This window comes from Ylistrum balloti, unplaced genomic scaffold, assembly GCF_031769215.1.
Source record: "Ylistrum balloti isolate Yb309-2 unplaced genomic scaffold, AGI_CSIRO_Ybal_v1 Utg369646, whole genome shotgun sequence".
In the NCBI taxonomy this organism is placed as follows: domain Eukaryota; kingdom Metazoa; phylum Mollusca; class Bivalvia; order Pectinida; family Pectinidae; genus Ylistrum; species Ylistrum balloti.
The window spans coordinates 430,112-450,284 of record NW_026781904.1 but is presented as its reverse complement, the minus strand read 5'-3'; the positions used below and the strand labels follow the sequence as shown (position 1 = coordinate 450,284).

The following is a 20,173-nucleotide window of genomic DNA, read 5'->3' as shown; positions in this document are numbered from 1 at the left end:
TACAGAAGGCCTTACTGGGATGGGATCAAACATTAAAATGAAAGTATCTCTACAAAAGGACTTTAGATATTTAAATATACGAAAGCACTAACAATGAGTAACCTTTTATACTAACAATGACATCTTACATCAACAGACTGCGTATCTTTTGGGCATTAAGACTTTGACATGACAGTTGTATATGGGTTTGAAGAGCACTTGTGACCAGTAACCATGTAATTAATTCCACTTCACCTTTTGAAAGACTTAAGGCCATCAAATCTCCAATTAAACACATAAAACCATCAGTGGAATATTCTGCAGATTTGTAAATCATTTTTAAAATGTCTGAAAACACAATCTGTAAGACTCCGCTATTGTCATCAGTATTTGGGGTTTATCTTCGTAACATTTTGTTACTGTGAAATCAAATACCACCCAAGAAGATTTAAAGTAAATTGTTTACCAGTTTGGCTTTTATTGTGATGTAGAAATGATTCCTTCGTTACTTATAAACCTATTAAGAAAGTCATAAAGACACAAAATGATGTCTTCACACAGAAAAGAAATCTAGATTTTACTTATTTAATTTCTTACCATTGAAAGAATTTTTTCAAACTTTCACCAAAATTGTCACATGTCTGATATTTAAGAATGAAAATGTCTGTCATTTTGTGCGTGACTCATCGATATCCTCAATCTCCACATGGAGCATTTTTAAAGTCTGGCGATTGAAATGCAACTCAAATCAATTTTGCTCATTCAAAGGTTTGTTTGAACCGTTCAATAACCCTTCAGTATTAGTCTGGGAACACCTACCTAAAACATCACAATTTCTATTCTCATGTTAATTCTTTTTAAATTCTTTTGATGCCAAAATGAATCAAATTTACAAGTGAAATTATATACTAAAATACTTACATACTGAATAGATTACAAAGATGAAAATTCAGGTACTCTTTCATACATATTGCGTACATGTATATCGGTTTCTTAATTTTTTTTTTCTTATCTTTCTTTTTAGAATTAATATTAATAATATATCTTTTTAATTTCACTGAATTTTTAAAGACTTGTAAAATGAACAATATTGATTTTTTTCTGTTATTTATAGTCAGTCTATAAGTTGCTATTTTTATCAATATGTACAGGTTGTTTATGCTATAGCATCTTAATCGTGACAGATTTTGAGATTTTTAAAAAAAAATTCTTACACCTCTCACAAAGAGTTATCTCCCCTCAAAAAAAGTACTACCGTAATGCTGTAAAGAAGTAAGTATTAGATAATTTTTTTTTTTAATTCTATTATCGATCATTACTTCTCATATCATTTGTTGCGTAAAGTGATGTACTATTGGTCTTCCACGTTTTGTTATCTTCCTATATATTCTTTGTATTTCTAACCCTTTTCAATGAATTTTCCTGATTTCGTTCATGGACAATTTTTAATGAAATTTTTGTACACTCCTTGAGAATTGTGTCCTGCTTCATCTCACATCATTTCCATTGTTCCTTGGAAAATAGTCATTTATTTGCAACATACAATTTTCAGGGCACATTTTTATGTCATTTTGGTCAGCATATCTACGAAAATGGTGTCACACAAAAGGTAAAAGTGTAAATAATATTGTATTGCTTCTGAAATAAACAATGGAAAATTAATTGAATATTAGAAAACAAACTACAGATATTATTTCACAAAATGGCCAAATATTATCAAAATTAACACCTAAACAAAGTCAAGAACATTCATTCAAAAAAGTTCGAAATATGAGGACTATATCATAAAATAAAAATAATGTGAAAGACTTATGTCACGTCACTGTATCTTAAATATCAAATATCACTACTTGCATGAATGATCCCTTCAAAAAGATACATTAAAATAGCTAATAATTAAGAAAAAAAAAGACTGATTTGATATATCCAGAATGATGATGTTCATCGTTGAGACAATGGCTAGAAATAGGAATAATGGAGACAGAAAACCTGTCACCAACCAAACAATCAACCAACCCACCAACTAGTATGGTCAACATGGAGGAACGATATACAATATCATAAAGTAAAATAATTGTAAGAAAATGATTTTTTTTTTTGATAAATCTGACTTTTTTCTGATTAAGAAAACTTAGATAAAATCACAAACACATGACCTAAAACGGCATTCTCACATTTGCCATATTGTACACTGAAACAACCGTCAACTAAACAAACTAACGAAAAATAGTTAGAATGAGGTCACAAATCCAGAATATTGACATAAATACAGGAGACTCTAATGTATTACCACTGAAAGGCTCTAATGGTATCAGAAAATCAATTATTATGATGTGTAGTTAGTCAACTTCAGTGTACTTAATTGACAACCAACAGAGACGTGCATGTCAACAAGGCATAAACTTCGTTATATTCAGTTCAATATTAATTAAGTCCGAAAAACTTTAACCAAGTCCTGATACTGATGTTTCACTAATTGTCTAAACACTGAAATGTCACTGATTTGGATATCTTCATATTACCGCGCAATCAGAATTTTCCATAATTTGCTGAAGCAATTATGAACACTTGTATTCAAAAACGTGTCTATCACGTCGGTACAATAATAGAGTCATTACAACAGAAATCGAGGATAAAAATTGGCAACATCCGAAATATGGATAATGAAATAATTATGATTAGATTTACATAGTCAATCAGATTTGGCAACATCCGAATCATTTATTATCTGACTTCAGCAGTGACTCGATATCCGGCACTTTCTCCACGATTTTCATGCTCGATCAATGGTGTACCATGTGATTTCCAATACGCGTTGGTCTCTGTAATTAACTTTCCTTTTCCGAGGTCTTTAAATCCAAAGAAAACTTTACAGATTGAATTCTCGTGTTGGTTAAGGTTTTCAGAATCGGACATTTATGGTTTCTGATAGAAAATAAATGACATTTTTCACCCTATTGAACTCAATGATTGGGTTGTTTAACAAAGCCAAAGGAAACACCGACCAATTGAAAAGTAAACTAGGACCAGTCAATAATTTGTATCTGGTCCATCACATTCAATGCTTTCTAGAAATTATGGTTTTAAAAAAAGACCCAAATTGTTGCAAATTGAAAAAAAAAATAACAAAAAGTTAAAGAAAATAAAAAAAAACTTGAGTATAACCTGGATAATGATATTGTAACTATTATAGTTAATATTCCCTTTACCATAATCAAGAAAGCTTGTTAATGACACGTTCAAAGAAAAATCATGTTGCAATTCATTTAAGTTACAGAGGTATTTGAACATGGTTATGAGTTTTAACGACTGAAGATTTCCAATTTCGTGCACTTTCTTGACTTTGCTGCTTGTCCCAAACAGGCAAAATGTGAAAGGACTTTACCGTGACCTTTCTGTGTATGTTACATCACCATCTAAAGGATCTGAACCCCAGACCTCAGAACTATACATGTATGAAACAAGTGTTACAGAATACTAAATATATATTACTGAAAGGTTCTAGGTTATATTATGATTGTTAGGTATAAGTAGATACATGTAGATATATATATATATATAGGTTCAAAATACTGTTAGAAGGTATATTTTCACCATACATGAATTCACCTCATGACCATCTCAACCTCTGGGGATTATATAAAAGGGTTATATGTAAAACAAATTCCTGCCTCCATTTTGGATTTGCTCGCCCTGTTCTTGTATGAAAACGGTGAAAGTAAGACTGGGGTGTAAAATTTCCCAGTATACTGTATACAGAAATAACTGTTTACTCTTTGGTGTATTTTGTGGCGATGTGTTGTGATAGTAAAAATCAAGAAACAATATGAATTGCCATTTCATATGACAACAATGTTGGAAAAGGTCCTTGTCCAAAGAAACAGCATATACATGTTTGTTTTGTGTTGGTGACCATTTCACTTGGTGTTCCATATTTAGGCTGAACCCTTCATAATCACATGTACTATTTTCCTCATTAAAATCTCAAGGGAGATAACTCTATCATAATTATTAAAGAAAGCATTTTTCACTGTTGATATATAAGATGGACTGTCAAAACTATTAGAGACTACCTGACACATATGTTTACAGTTGAGCACATCTGTTTTTAATATCATGATTATAATACATCACCATAAACACAAACAGACTCTTGACAGAATAATACGCTCAACATATCATCGGAAAAACTCTCATTATTTATAGCACAAAAGCTGTGTCAAAATGTTGACATAATTCTAAATTACAATTGTTGTTCCATTTGGTTTGCCATCAATCAAAAATGTGAACAATCTTATATTTTGAAATTTAGAAATGCGATTACCCTTATAAATTAAGGTCTACTGTTGACAAGCAGTGGAACTAAAAGTACAAATAGTTGTGATGGTGTAATCACAATTAATACAAATATCTATTTAGGTTATGGTTGTATTTGTCAGAAATCCAGGTCATTTTGCCAAAAACCTTTTAAATTTTCATATTTTACAAGTAACTATCAAGGTGAGACATAATAAGATTGGCCTGCCAGAGAAATTTACAGACAACGAATCTTAAAAAATATCAACAGATTTTTATGATTGACCTGTAAGAGAAAATTCAAAATATCTTAGATGAATTACCTAAATTCTACAGAGGTTATAGGGGAAAAACATATTTACCATTATGGAGAAACAAAATCTGACTTGTTTGACACAATCGTTTAACTTCATGACCTTGACTTTCAGTATCTGACCTTTGACCTGATGCCCTTGACGTTTTGCAATTGGTAAAATCATTTCTAATGTGATCTTTTATTGTTCTGTGTCATTTTCCAACTGGGTTACCATTATACCATACAAAAACCTAATTCTCCTTCACAGACACACAAACAAACATCCTCCAAGGACTGCACATATCTGTCTGCTAATCACCCTATGATTTCCATACCAAGCATTACCGTTCTACTATAGTGTGAGTTAGGCAACTACCTCCATGTGACAACATTTAGATAAAATATGACATCATTATCTTACATGGTAACGAGATAAAAAGAGGATTCATTACCAGAACATACAAATCAATAATTTTCTACTGTTTTCTTATCTTTTAGACAAAATCATTTTCACAAAAAATTAATTATCCTTTCTAAGACATTATGCATTTTTGTATGGATTATGTTTAATATGGGATCTTAATTCCCAATAAGTCCTTTTTTAACTGATGAAATGCATTGAACATTTTAATTGGAACATTTCTGTAAATCTTAAAAAGAGGCCAAAGGGGCCTGCATTGCTCAACTGGCTAATTCAGCTATTCAGTCATTTAACAAAGAATTTCAAATATGACAAATAAATAACAAAATAAATTCCCAGTTGTGTCCTGACCATGGGGACAAATAGAAGTCAGATTCACTATTCATCAGAACTGGTTCAGGCCAAACTAAGATATTATTGTATGAAAGAAGGATTTTTATGAACTTACTGTATTTTCAGGGATTATAAGCCACACCTTTTTTCCTTGATAGTTGGGCATTCTGCTTATATACAAGGGATTTTATGAAAAGGGGGGAAAAATTGACAGGGAAAAAAGGAAAGAAAGTAGGAAATGAACAAGTATACCATTTCACCAGTACAAGACCGTACTGAGTTTTTTCATGAGTGTTTGTGACTGAACAGATCGTCTTAAACCATCATTTGCAATTGTACATTTAATTAATCATACCTTTTAATATGAATCACAATAATGTCTTCTGGACTTTCATGGTTACTTTGAAGTCATTGCAGAAGTTTACAAGAGCTTTTACATATGGGATCAATAAGTCATCAAATTATAGGTCAAATTCTAAAACGTCTGCCATACTTGTTTATGAAATAAAGGGCTTCAATGTAACTTACAAGAAGAAATAATATGGGACTATAAGAATTTGGTCACATTGCAAGGACATTTGTTAATATTTAGCAGTACAGACACCAATGGAGAGATTATTAAGTAATCTGTACATAACATCTGGCCCTATATCTGTGTGTAGACAATCTGTGAAGGCAACCTAGCAAAATGAGTTTGATATTTGCTATTTTATGTTTATTTGAAATACATCTGTTATATAAAGTATTATCTGTGTACAATTCATTTGCAAACTGTATTAAATGTTTCACTGAGGATCTTGATAATTTGCCCTTTGTTGTCTGTTATATCAACGAACTTTGGTCAACGTAATGGTTACCACTTCATAAGAACTGCCTTCCTACAACAGGAGTAGAATTTTTAAAAAACTTGTAAAATTTCCCCCTTTGGGACTTCTCTTTCCCCATGGATGCTTCTGACCAAACTTCGTCAATATCTGTAGAGTCTTTCATAACTAATAGCAATTTTTAGTAAATAGTTAACAGGCACCGCATACTGAACAACAGACACTGGTGCTTGACGCTGGACCTGGTGAGCTAAAAATTAAAAAATCCATCAGCATCCTCCTTTTAAAAGAAAACAGAAATTGGTATTAGTAATCATTATAAAAACATAAAAAGGACACAACTCTGTATACCACTCACCTATACAAGTTTTGCCGTCAGCATGAAGTCTGTGATTTTTGGGGCATGTGCAGTGGAAGCCCCCGTGTGTGTTTTTGCAACCATGTTGACAACCACCATTTCTTTGTTGACATTCGTCAATATCTAAATAAACAATGCACTCAGTCATTTCTAGATAATTAAAATTTGAGCAATGATAAAGAAAATCTGTGTTTAATTCTTGTTTATGCTCTAAAATATGAAAAAAATTATAATAGTTTTTGTCTTTTGTTCTGTTTTTTTTTTATTGTTTTTGTTTTTTTTTTTGTTAGAATTATTCTGTTAAAAGAACTCTTACATTTAAAAAAGAAATACTGAGACAATAAACAGAAAATCAGCAAAATAACAACAATTAGCAAATGATTCTGTGATTTTACCCTTTTCAACATTAATCGACTCCATTGCTGCTAATATACACACTACATTATACTGACAATTCATTCAGCCTGATAACAGTTATTCATCAATCGTATCAACATAAAAATGTTTATTATTTTTTGACAAAGTTATTGCTTCTTGCTAAAGCATTTGGCTTTTTGACACTTCAACAGCAGTCAATCAGCAACAGGTGTCACAGAAATTTTATCATGAAAGAAAGAACTTAAGACAGGATCTAAAAATGCTTAGTCATTACAGTTTAATAAAAATAGGTGGTAACAAAATCTTCTGTTGATATGAAAGGGAATACATGTAATATGTTGTTGGAGTTCAGGGGAGACAACTACAGAATTTAAAAATGCTTAGTCATAAAAGTTTAATAAAAACTGGGGGTAACAAAATCTTCTGTTGATATGAAATGGAATACATGTAATATGTTGTTGGAGTTCAGGAGAGACAACTACAGAATTTAAAAATGCTTACTTTTAAAATTTTAATAAAAACATGGGATAACAAAATCTAATGTTCATATGAAATGTATGTAATACATGTGACTTCTAGCTGGAGTTCAGGGGAGACAACTACATCTCACAACAGGCAAAGAAACCTCATGATAATTGTGTCAGTCAATCATTTTAACCAATATAACAGAGGAATTTAAGAAGATGTTAATATTTAACAACATTAAAATTTAAGTTTTTATCTTTTATAAATGAAATGAAGATATTTTCATTCAGATTTCTGATTGTTTCATAATACCATATAAAAGAAAATCCCTGTAGATTAAATTTCTTATCTTTTACAATTAACTGTATTATTCATCTGGGTTATTCCATGAATAGAATTTTACCTAAACATCTTTTGCCATCACCAGCAAGCTGAAATCCGTCACGACATTTACAGTAGAATGATCCGACCGAGTTACAGCATTCCTGTTCACATCCACCATTTGACTGCATCACACATTCGTTGATATCTGACATGAAAACAAATATCATTTATTTGTTCATACAGTTTTGAGTAGTTGTAAAATGTATTAAAATTATATGGGATCTATTGGGTGGTGGTATGATATGGGATGTATTGGGTGGTGGTATGATATGGGATCTATTGGGTGGTGGTATGATATGGGATGTATTGGGTGGTGGTAGGATATGGGATCTATTGGGTGGTGGTACGATATGGGATCTATTGGGTGGTAGTATAATATGGGATCTATTGGGTGGTGGTATGATATGGGATGTATTGGGTGGTGGTATGATATGGGATCTATTGGGTGGTGGTATGATATGGGATCTATTGGGTGGTAGTATAATATGGGATCTATTGGGTGGTGGTATGATATGGGATGTATTGGGTGGTGGTATGGTATGGGATGTTTATATATTTTGGTAGTGTTATGATATGGGATCTATTAGGTGGTGGTATGATATGGGATCTATTGGGTGATGGTATGATATGGGATGTATGGGGTGGTGGTATGGTATGGGATCTATTGGGCAGTGGTATGATATGGGATCTATTGGCTGGTGGTATGATATGAGATGTATAGTGCAATGCTCTCCTACATTGGGCCTACCATTTTAGTGAAAATTTAAACCAACTTTCTTAAGGTTTTATCGAAATTAAATAACTTTGAGAAAAACTTAACTGAACATGACCAAACAGGAACTAGAACAGCATATTATAATTATACAACTACACACCAAATCGAGTTCTATTGAGCCCAGACCATGGAATGTAGTACTATAAAGATACAATGTAACTTAAATTACAATTTTGTTAAGGAATTCTGAAAGGATTTGAAAAAGTACCAGAATTACCAAACATGGACTTACAAAGTGTGTTAATAACGATGGAATAGAAGGTGACAAATCACTGTAAAATTCGATCAGCAAAAACAAATAATTAATCTTCGAGAAATAATGAATATTGACTTAAAAAACTAAAGTCAAGATCTTTTGATTAATTCAGCTATTTGCAGTATCGATGTTAATCCTTTAATCGAAGGAGTTGTGCTATCGTTAAAATCTCCTAGCAAATCCAATCCTGTTTGATTTGATTTTCATCCCAAAACATCTTGAAGCTGAGGAATATTGTTGAACTTTTTAATAAGCGATCCAAATGCACCAATTTTCACAATTAACATTGAAAAATTAAAAGAGTGAAATTTGCCTTCAACTCTCGACGATTTGAACGTAATATCAATGAGGAAATGGTATGTTATCTTGGTAAACCCTCCATCACAGTGCCAATTGGGGCAACTTGTGTGATAGACACCGAATATTAATGTGCTGCCGTATTAATAAACTTTGAGGCTTTGCTGTTCCTAATAAGGGGTTGGCATCACTGAAAAGCCAACAAATTCCACAAGAGCAGAGCTGTAGCACTGAGAACTAGGAAGAAACCAGCGCTCCTAATTTCCTGTTTAAAAGTCCTAATTATCAAAATGTGTCAGTTTCAAATGTGCGTATGATTCATTTAAAATCCCCAACTAAGGTAGATTTTTTGTACAAAAGTCAGAGGAAGTTTAAAAGCCATGAATTTCATTTATAAATCAATATTGTGTTTTGTCTCATTTACCCAAAGCCAAAAAAAAGCATTAGAGGAAAAAAAAAATTAAAAAAAACTGTTCAAATGACAGAAAATTGATCCATGAGCTGGATGAAGAAATCCGGAAAATGTACTTCACTGTAGCTCCGCATGTAAAGGAGAATGATGGATGCAAACTTCAAAGTTAATTTCATCTCTGTTACTAAAGAGCTCAGAATTGCTCAGATTTGGAACTAGCCAGCTGATCTCTTAAACATAATGATGAAGTGAGCAAGTACATAATTGTACACTCAATAAAATAGCCTGTCCCAATTAAAATGACAGACCACAGTATATATACTGCACTGATTCATGCATTTATATCACTCCATTTATCACCATTTTTACTGTACCGTATTTAACAAAAAGTAAACCCAGGGTTCCAATTAATAAACACATACCAGGAAACCTCTATTTCAAAGGTAAGGGGGTGGGCTTATTACACGACAAGACAAAGGAGTAACAATCGGTGGGGTTTCTACTGATATGGGTGGGCTCATCATCAGACATGAGCATATTACTGGATTAATATGGTATACTCAAAATCAAATTTTTGTGAAGTCTTGAAATCTTTAATTACAAGTTCACAAGTTTGGAAGATTTAAATATATGTATTACCAGTATGTGTTTTTGTATTTGAATTTTTTCAAGAGGAGAAAAAATATTAACAAGTTTTTAAAGACATTACTAAAACCTGAATTTTCCCTCAAACTCTTTATCTCTTACAAAAGACAAAAAAACAAACCTCCACTTGTTTCGGAATCTCAAGTATCAAATACAAGTGTTTCTGTGAGCATCTACATCAGTTAAGTTTAATTTTTGTGAAGATACATTCTATAAAAATTAAGAACTTGATGCAATGAAAGCTTTTAATGTCATGTCTTATTTATGAACAAGACATATCTAATCACAACACAAAACTGTATCATTATTGGTAATTAAAATAAAAAGTGTATAAGAAGCAAATCCAATATTTATTGTTTTACACCAAAATTGAATTATATATTAAGCTTACTATGGATTTGTAGTTAAGGCTAGAATGTATATGGTAAACCTTTATGCTACCAAAGCCATTACCTTTAACGTTTAGTGTTTGTGTTCAAATTGTGCAGATTTAGGATTCAATTTAGTAAGGAGAAGTTTAGGGGGAAAAAAATTGTTTACTTTTTCTCTCCAAAATCTAGTGTAAATACCAGCTTGGAAATTTAAGAGAATTCTTTCCAATTAAGATACGAGAAATTACTGTTCTTTTGGTACATTTTTCTGCATTTTTTCATGAATTAAAATGAAAGTGTTGTAACTGCAGAAATTGCTATTTAAATGCTGCTAGGAGACAGACAGCATGGAATCTCTATGTACACAAACTATGGAGTATGTCTAAGTATCAAATCCATTAAAAATATTTCTAGACTGATATTGTGGAAGAAGGGAACTGGTTCAATAAACAGCTGGATGACTAAGTTGAGTGGTTGATAACAAGGACCTACCATGCACAATGTCTATCTTATATACCTGACAATAAGCACATGCCTGGTCATTTTAATTAGTTCATACATGTAAAGAAATGCTATTTCATTGTCTTAAGAAGTAATGAGTTATCTCCCCTGATCAAGGTTCTAATCCTGAATTGCCTGCTGAATATGTTCTGTTCCTGTAAGCATTGGATTTTTAATAGAGACTTTCATCAACAAAATAGATTTTAAAATTTAATTACACAAAAACAATTTTATTCTAAAATCACTTTTAAAATATCTAAATATTTACTTAAAAAGAAGAGTCACAAAGGTTAGATTTTATTTTTTAGTGGTTTACATCATACAGAGGAAGGTTCAAATATCTTGAGTCAGCAAATCATCAGTAATAAAAGCCACAAACAACCTTTTTTTCAGCTTTTGATATATCCATCTGTACATCCCAGCATGACAATCAAACTATCTTTTTACATGGCTTGATACAGAGAAATAATCAGAATGACATCATAATTCAGAGTCAGAATTTGTATAATTATGTCACTGTTTGATCATCTAAGTCTGTAGGGGTATCAGAATGGACCTTGATACTAGAGGTTTACAATATTATGATATGTCTTGGCATGTTAGAGGGTACGTATTGATGTTGGGTCCCCGTAGGTACATCTACCGGTATTTGAAGCTAGGCTGAGGTGTGGGATGAAATATTTGTCCTCCATATTGGTAATCTACAGGTTTGTTTGAGGACCTACAGGAGGGAGGAATGGGCCAGGGTGTGACATTAAAGTATTTCATAGCTAATATATATCTACTTTATATACCTGTAAATATTTACGAGAATGTTACCTGATAGAAGTACAAGTGGTATACTTATGTACAGAGTATACCTTTAGATATACCTGGTTGACAGGTGAGACATCTCGTTAAGTCTTGTAACAAGTGTAACATGGTTGTAACATGTCCGACTGTGTGGCATGGATTACAAAAAATTATACACATCAGCTCAACTGACATTTTTATTTCTCACTCTTGGAGCTACAGAATTTCTCGGTGGTATAACACACACAGGACAACAATTCATTGCTTACACTGCTAAAGTGTGATAAACACCAGCACATTTCTTATAAACTACATCATGTATACAATTATCACTACTATGAATATTGTTTTCTTAATTATCTTCAATAGCCTTTCATGCTTGCATGTTCATTTGATTGTTTTCTGGGTTTATCAAACTCTTCACAATAATGACTATGGTAAACCATGGTCATTTATGGTTAATAAACCACATCCAACCAGTAGTTCAACCATGGTAAACAAGTGTCTCTTTTCGAAGGGACAGTCAGAGTAATATTGAGGTGGGTAGTCAGAGTAATAGTGAGGTGGGTGTCTCCTTATAAACTGGTGGCTACTTAACTGAACAACATGTCCAAGGCACACCACATGCTATCCAGAACAAAGTTTTTTTTTTTCTATATTTTCTTCAGGTTGATAATGTTTATAGAATGGAAGGCCATTCAACACAACTAGTAGAAGATTAGAGTGTGATGTTTTGAAGACTATACAGTCCCTCCATCAGATAAATGGCCAGTGTGGAGTGTACTAGCTCTGCTATATGTAGTGTACGTGATGGTAAGGAATCGACCATTTTTCCGGCTGTACTGTAATCCTATGTACACTTAATATCGAAAATAGTGTGACGAGATGGTAAACAGATTATAGACTGAAAAATATACAAGATGGTGACAATGTACTGTAGTCATGCAATGCAGCTACGCTTTGTTAAATTGTGAAATGTTTTTATAAGGACACAAGCATGACAGCTCACAGAACATGTACGCCCTGAGAGGCACAAGCTATGTAGAAACTGAACAAGTACAATTTTTATCTTAACTCGAGGTAGCAAATGACTAGGATGCTATGCCCTTTTTTTCTTCTTCATTATGTTACAGGTTCATATTTACAATATTTTCGAAACCTGATAAGAATTTGTCTCTACAGTAAGACATAAGGCAAAATAGTAGATCTTTTCTCGTTATTTAGAAATAAAGTTTGACTTTGTTTATAACAACCTTCATTTTGACCTTCATCGTCACAACTAATATGCGTTGACAAGATGCAAAGATAAATTTAACTCACCAAGTCATATCAGACAAGTTAAATAAAAGCCTAAATAGACCTGATGTGCTAATAAAAGTGTCTTGGTTTTTTTTTCGCTAACATTTTTTGACATTTACTATTTATTGTGAAAACTATCACACTATATTATACACATGCAGTGAATATACAATATGTAACAATGGCAACATTGTATGATACAGGTTGCAGAGAAAAAATGTCATATTTGTACCGTATATATTGAGTAATAAACCCATGCCTGGGAATAAGCCCACCCAAATCTATATCTGTTGTCTGAAGAATTATCAACTAAAGCAAATTTTTATGTAACATTGTTTTGTTATTTTCTTTTTTTTTTCTTTTTTGCTTTTTATCAACAATTACCAGTAAGTTTGATAAGTTTTGAAGTTAGTGGTAAGCAATGGAGCTGAATGCATTTAAATGGGAGATGAATTCTATTTCATTAGATAAAATAATCTAAAATATTGTAGGAAATGTTTGTAACTTAAGGTAGAATGTCACCACTTAGTGATACACACCTTCTACAATAGAAGATTTCTTTTTGCTTGATCCATCCAAAGGTAATGATTAATTGAATAACTAAAGCACAATTTAAACATATCTGTGACTCAGACTTTTATCAGAATATGGGATTAGTGGTATTTTGTTCTAATTATCTCCCTTGTTTGAAATATCAAATAAAACACTAAAATATTTACATCTTTTATAAGAAGGTAGGCCCACAACATGCTGTTTCAAAAGAATATTTGTTATGTTTTTCAGAATGCACAACAGCAGGTGCTGTCAATTTTTAGGCTTTCTTATAAATGTTTGATGTAATATTTTGACAATTAAGGGTAAAGGTGACCTTCAAAGAATTTAATTGGATTTTTTTCTTTTTTTAGCAAAACTGGTTATCAAAATCAGCTTTCCTGCCATTTATTTTGTTAAAACTTCATTAAAATTATTTGGAATTATTGTTCATCTTAGTGATTCTTCTGTTCGAACAAGATTTAAAAATTTCAGTAATGATTTTTTTAAAATTTAACAGTTTGGACTCATGAAAATGCCACTCTCCTTATGTTTTGTAAATATAGAGTTTATAATGTAAAAATAAAAAAAAAATAATTTTGAGTTCTTGCTTACAACAGAAAATCGGAGCTACCCACAACCTAAATATTTTTTTTATGAATAACAAAATGAAGTTGATAAAACAATGACTTCATCTCCACAAAGAAAAATAAACCAAGTAAGTAAGTCACTTTGACAAATTGTACATTAAAAGATAAAGATATTTTATCTCTATACTTCATACCAAAATCTTACCCTTTAAAACAGTCAAGAAAACAGACACGACAACCCAACAGCCATTAGATACAAACACAGAAGTGATTTAGAAAGTTTCCTTACCCAGAACTATTGTAGTCAAACCTAGTAATAATATGGAGAAATGTGGTATGGAGAATGTAAAATAAATCGCTCTGATATGAGAAGTATGTATTTTTGCGTACAACTGAAGTCTAGACCGCCAACCCTCTCTCATAGATTTAGCTGTTCTATCACTCCAATGTATATAACTTCTGTATAAATGCTACAATTTTCCACAATTACGTTGCATTAAGCCTTCAGAATCGACTGCAGAACGGCTCCAAACCATTTTCTTGAAGAATTATGGGTAAAATCTCCAACGATCGTTAAGGAACCGACCCTCCTCTATATCCGTATGATACATGCACTTGTCAATCAGATTTGATTTATGAGCAGAGCTTCGACAGAAAATGGATGCTTTGGAAATTTTCTATGCTATGATGTATTAGTCGGAGTGATCACCATGGACACAGGAAGGCACGGATAACTACAGAGAAGCTAGCTTTCTGGGATTTTGAAAAATGTTAATCGTGTCTTTCTGTATTACATGATATTATGGTATTTTCCCATTAATTATTTTGGAAAAGACATATCTTTTACATTGTAATAACAGTATTGAGAATATCTGCTTGTGTTTACTGCTGGCAGATTTCTTAGTCTATGAAAAATGAAATTTATCTAATGGAAATATTGCCCTCATTCGTTGTAGCTTTAAATTCAATCAATGTCAGGACGTTATAATTCAATAAATAAAATTAAACATGAGATTGTAATATTTCTGATAAAAATAACTTTATCATTACCATATCTATCCTACAATATTTATTGGAGACCAACTTATAACTTCTTATTAAAAATCTGGGGATGGGCTTATGACAGGACAATGAAGTTGTCTTGTTTAATAATTAAACAGTGATAAATGCATGGGCTTATTAACAAAGAAATATGGTAATCTGGGGAACCTAGCATGAAATTTTATTGTATTTTCTATGTAAATATTAAATATCAGTTGAAAAAATGAAAACGGAAACCATATAATTAGTTTAGGAACATTTATTTATTTATTTATTTATTTATTTGTTTATTTTTGTGATCCATTTATAATAAAAAAGTATTCATATAAGAAAAATTATTCAGTGGTCGGTTGGGTGGTGCAGTGGTAGCACACTCGTCTTTCACCTAGCTGGGGTTGGATTCCTTGAAAAGATATGAAAGGTAAACAATCACCAGCCCCACTACATGCATTTCCCCAGGTGTTCCAGCTTCTTCCCAGTCAGTAAGGATATTTACATTTTTTCTATTTTTCTTATTTTTGTTTTTTTATTTTGTTTATCTTTTCAATCATTCTCTGCCTTTTTCGACAATGGTGAACCAAATGATAAAAAAGAAAAAAATTTTATTTGATATAAAGAGATTTTTCAAGCTTTAAATTTAAATAAATATTTCATTTTAATATTTGATCATTGTAAAATACAATGAAATATTTCCCTACTGAATTTTCCCATCAATAACACCAGTAGCTCTGAATGTTTCTGCGACAAATTCACCATACTTTTCTTGTTATGCATCAATCTAGGTGTGGAAATGCTTGGCTTTCTCAAACAGAAATTGGCAGCAAATCTAAAACCAAAATTGTCTCGCCTCTATTGGTGGTAAATTTTAACCTCATCTGTCATGCCGTTTCCTCAGCGATGTTCTTAACGATAGATAAATCACACAATGAATGAGATAAATTACTACAATTTAAAATCAACCTCCTTCTTTGAATGAGAAATGATGACAAATCCCCTAACCCGCCATCAACTTCATTTATCATATTGAAAATGAATAAATTTTAGGTGATATTTATTGTGTTAAATTGTCGTAGCTCTGTCACTAGATGAGGAGACAGTAAAAAGCTGGTACTGATTAGCGGAGCCATCGTATACAACCCGACAAACAGGAAGTGCCTTTCTGCAGGCAGACACTGCCAAGGACTGTTTTTCCATTACCTAATAAATTCCTCAAAACTAATGCAGTCAGCAATTTCAAAAATCAATTCTCATCTTAATTAATAAATGCAAAAATCCATGCTTTTTGCTCTTGTTTTCATATTTTAAACCAAATGCGAATCATATTTTTGTGCGACTCAAATTTCGTGTTTTTCTGAAAATGTACAATTTGCTGGCACTTGATGTTGTGGATGCATCGTTCTCCTGAAATTTACAAATACTACAATCCATGTCAACTTTTATTTCTATGTTATTTTGAGGACGTATCTACTTTGATTAGCCATGAATTCACTGAAATTTGTAGGATGAGCAGGTAAGAGGGACTTCCTACGGACAGTTTACTCCGCTCAAAATTTTCCGTTTATATCATATACAAATTAATTGGAATTAGTGGAAGATATGCATACTAAAGTTATGGTAATTATTACTGAAATCAAACCAAATTTCCTCAATCATTTTTCCCTGTATATATGTATTACAGTACTATAATGCTAATCAATTTTCAACATTAATTATGTTTAAATTGATGATAATTTTAATAACTGATTTACCTATGTCATATACGGTGTAATCTCTTTGAAAAAAATCTATGTCTTGGAGGTGTTAGATTTACATAAGCCTACTAACTAAAAGTTCCTAACACTGAACTCTGAATCATTCCAGCTCTGAATCTTAACAATATGTGACAAAAACCACTATTTATGTGTCATCCTTCTTAAATCTGAGTCATTCTAACTTTGAGCTTAATAAACTTTGAGATATACATAACCCATATGGTCACTCCACTTTACACTGAGTCTTTCCAGGTTTTAGCTTAATCAACTTTGAAGTAAACTCACTTAGTCACTCAACTTTACTCTGAGTCAATCTTTAAGACATATATGAAGTCCACTAATTCTGAGTCACTCCACTAAATTCTTTGAGTAAAGAATTTACTCTTAGCTTACCTTGAGACATAACCCACTAATTTTGAGTCTATCCAAAGTCAATCAAGTGTTGCGACTCTAAAGTTTGAGCCATCACATTTTGGAGGGCATTAAGTCATTCAAATTAGATTTGCAGTTTCACAATACTTAATTGCATGTACACACACAACCTAGAGTCACCCCTGTTTGAGTCTCTCCGGTACAATAATTCCATGACCAATGATTCAACTTAAATCCATTATTGATAATAACAAATCTAGCGAGATATCAAACAGTAAAAACTATGAGAGATTTCCATATACCAATAATCTTACCTTTGATACAAAGACTTCCAGCCCCTAGGGATCCCTTGCAACATCAAACCCAGACTGTATTGTTAATATTCCTGAAGACTATAAGGAACTTTAATTTTATAAAGCACTGCATGACCTTGATGCTATGATGCTAATTGTGTTTGATAGTGATAGAAGAAAAGTTGGATCGAAGGTTCGGAACCGTTTTATAGCTTTGTCTGCAGTTGTTTGGTAAACAATACCCACAAGATCATTAGAGAGGTAAATACCTTCTATAGGTCTATATATACTTACGTCCTTGTACCTTGTAATTATCTCCTCCATCAGCCCTGTTCTCCGATATACAATTGTTGAACGTTTTCCTTTCTCAATGTCAAAATCCTGCCTAATGACTTTCTAAGATTCTTCAACTTTGACAGAAGAATTCATTTTCAGCACATTTTATTTATATAATCTTTTTAATAAAAAGGCTATTTTTAGTCAAAATTTTTGAACTCACTTCACACAATATTAAATTTTTGTAAATATACAATGTCATTATATAATGCATAACTAATTCATTTTTGGAATATTGCTTTTGCCAATTTTGGAAGAGTCCAACAATTTATTTTCATTCACAATACACTATACAATTTTAAAACAATGACTTTCATTTTTTTCCCACAGTGTAATTAATATATGTATCAGTTATGTTTTGATTAAAGAAAATATATTGTTTTTCTTTATGAATTGAATTACTGGTAAATTATTTTTGCTGGTACAGAGAACGAATAAGATTATATAAAGGGAGATAATCAATATGCATCAATACTACCAGGGTGTCAGAAATGCAGTTTTAATAAACGATTATTTCTGGAGATCTTCAAAATATTCATTATTTTATATATTGTTCTGTTTTGGTAAACAAAATTCTAATGATCTTATATCATGCTGTTAAAAACTGACAACTTATATATACCTCACTTAATATTTCTTACTTTTTCAATTAAGAGAATGGATTTTGTCAAGTCTCCTGTTTGGTGCAGGAATGAAATTTTCCTTCTGTTTACAATGTGCAAAGACTGCTTTTTCCCTCTGTTCAGGATGGAATTGGAGAGCTTTCTCCCCTTTGGATTGGAATTTGAGAGTTTTCTTCCATGTTTGGGGTAGAATTGGAGAAATGGAGAGTTCTCTCCCCTGTTTGGGTTAGAATTTGAGAATGGGAGAGTCTTCTCCCCTGCTTTGGTTAGAATTAGAGAATTGGAGAGTTTTCTCCCCTGCTTGGGTTATAATTGGAGAGTTTCCTCCCCTGTTTGAGTTGGGATTGGAGTTTTCTTCCCCAGTTGGGTCCAGGGATCTGAGAGATTCTGTCCTTGTAAGATCCTTCAATATATCATAACTTAAACAATGATCTAAGTTAAAAAAAGTGTTGTAATTCCTAACATCGGTGATTCATAATAATCTATACAGCAGATGACGATGAATGATAATGGGAAAATATTTTTTTAAAAGCCATGTCTGTTTATTGTCTAAATGGCATGTAAATACCTAAGATAGCCATAATGTCCAAGACCAGACTAGACACTGCTCAGTCAGGGATCTTTAATATTCTATAATTACAGACAAAAGATGCTAATTTGTTTTCTAATGTTCACTGCAATGTCAGATTACATTCTAATTTGAATGTCTAGACAAAAACCTTCGAGTATTGAACCAGTTTGAAAAAAAAAATGTGTTATTGCCTGTATCCCAAATACAGATTTAAGAGAGATAATGTTCTAACAGTATGAGAATTTAAAAATAGAACTTTGATGATTTCTGGTAGCTAAAAAAAAGATTAAATATATACATATTTGTATCTCGGATTTGAGAGACTTAAACACCAAGAAAAGAGAGACTGTATGACTTTGTTCCTAACTGAACACATCAATGGGAAATATTTTGAAATTTCAAAATTCTTACACTCTTAAACTTATCTAGAAAATGATAAATAAATAAATCAATTCTAACTTCGAGACTTGGAATTATCTTAATGTCTTCTTTCAAAACATCAAATTTCAATAAGATTTCCACGAATGTATAATACAGATTATACGTCCCTGAGATTTCTAATAATTTTTTTTTCTTTCAAAATGTTTCAGACAACCCCTTGCTAGCTTGATCGATAAAAAGATGTGCTGAAGTCATATTAATACTGTGGCTTTTAGGCAAGACATTTAAGCAAGGATTTCCCAGTAAAAATGATCACACAATATATATCACCAATACTGGCACAAACCCCTGATTGGACACAAATAGGTATAGGGTCACTTGCTTGACCGCCTTGGTCATCAAATACTCAATTACCTTCCATAGGAAAATAGCCGTTGTAATTGATATTACAGACTTTAACATGAGAGCCTAAAAATGATCATTAGATGGTAAAACCTATGGCGTTATCTACCCCTTTTTCATTCTTTACATAAAATTTCTTGCTTTCTACCAGTATATGTGTACTGTCTATCATGCATTTTTACACAGATATATAGGTGTGTA

The 20,173-nt window shown here is 32.0% G+C and overlaps 1 protein-coding gene across 1 annotated transcript in view; it reads right to left on the bottom strand.

Annotated features, from left to right (window-relative positions):
- LOC132555093 (multiple epidermal growth factor-like domains protein 6) overlaps positions 1 to 20,173 on the bottom strand; it is a 177,213-nt gene that overhangs the window by 50,199 nt on the left and 106,841 nt on the right. The window contains exons 6-7 of the mRNA XM_060219436.1: positions 7,753 to 7,878; positions 6,507 to 6,629 (exon numbers count right to left, since the gene is read on the bottom strand). Coding sequence (XP_060075419.1) covers positions 6,507 to 6,629; positions 7,753 to 7,878 — 249 coding nt within the window. The remainder of the gene's footprint in view (positions 1 to 6,506; positions 6,630 to 7,752; positions 7,879 to 20,173) is intronic.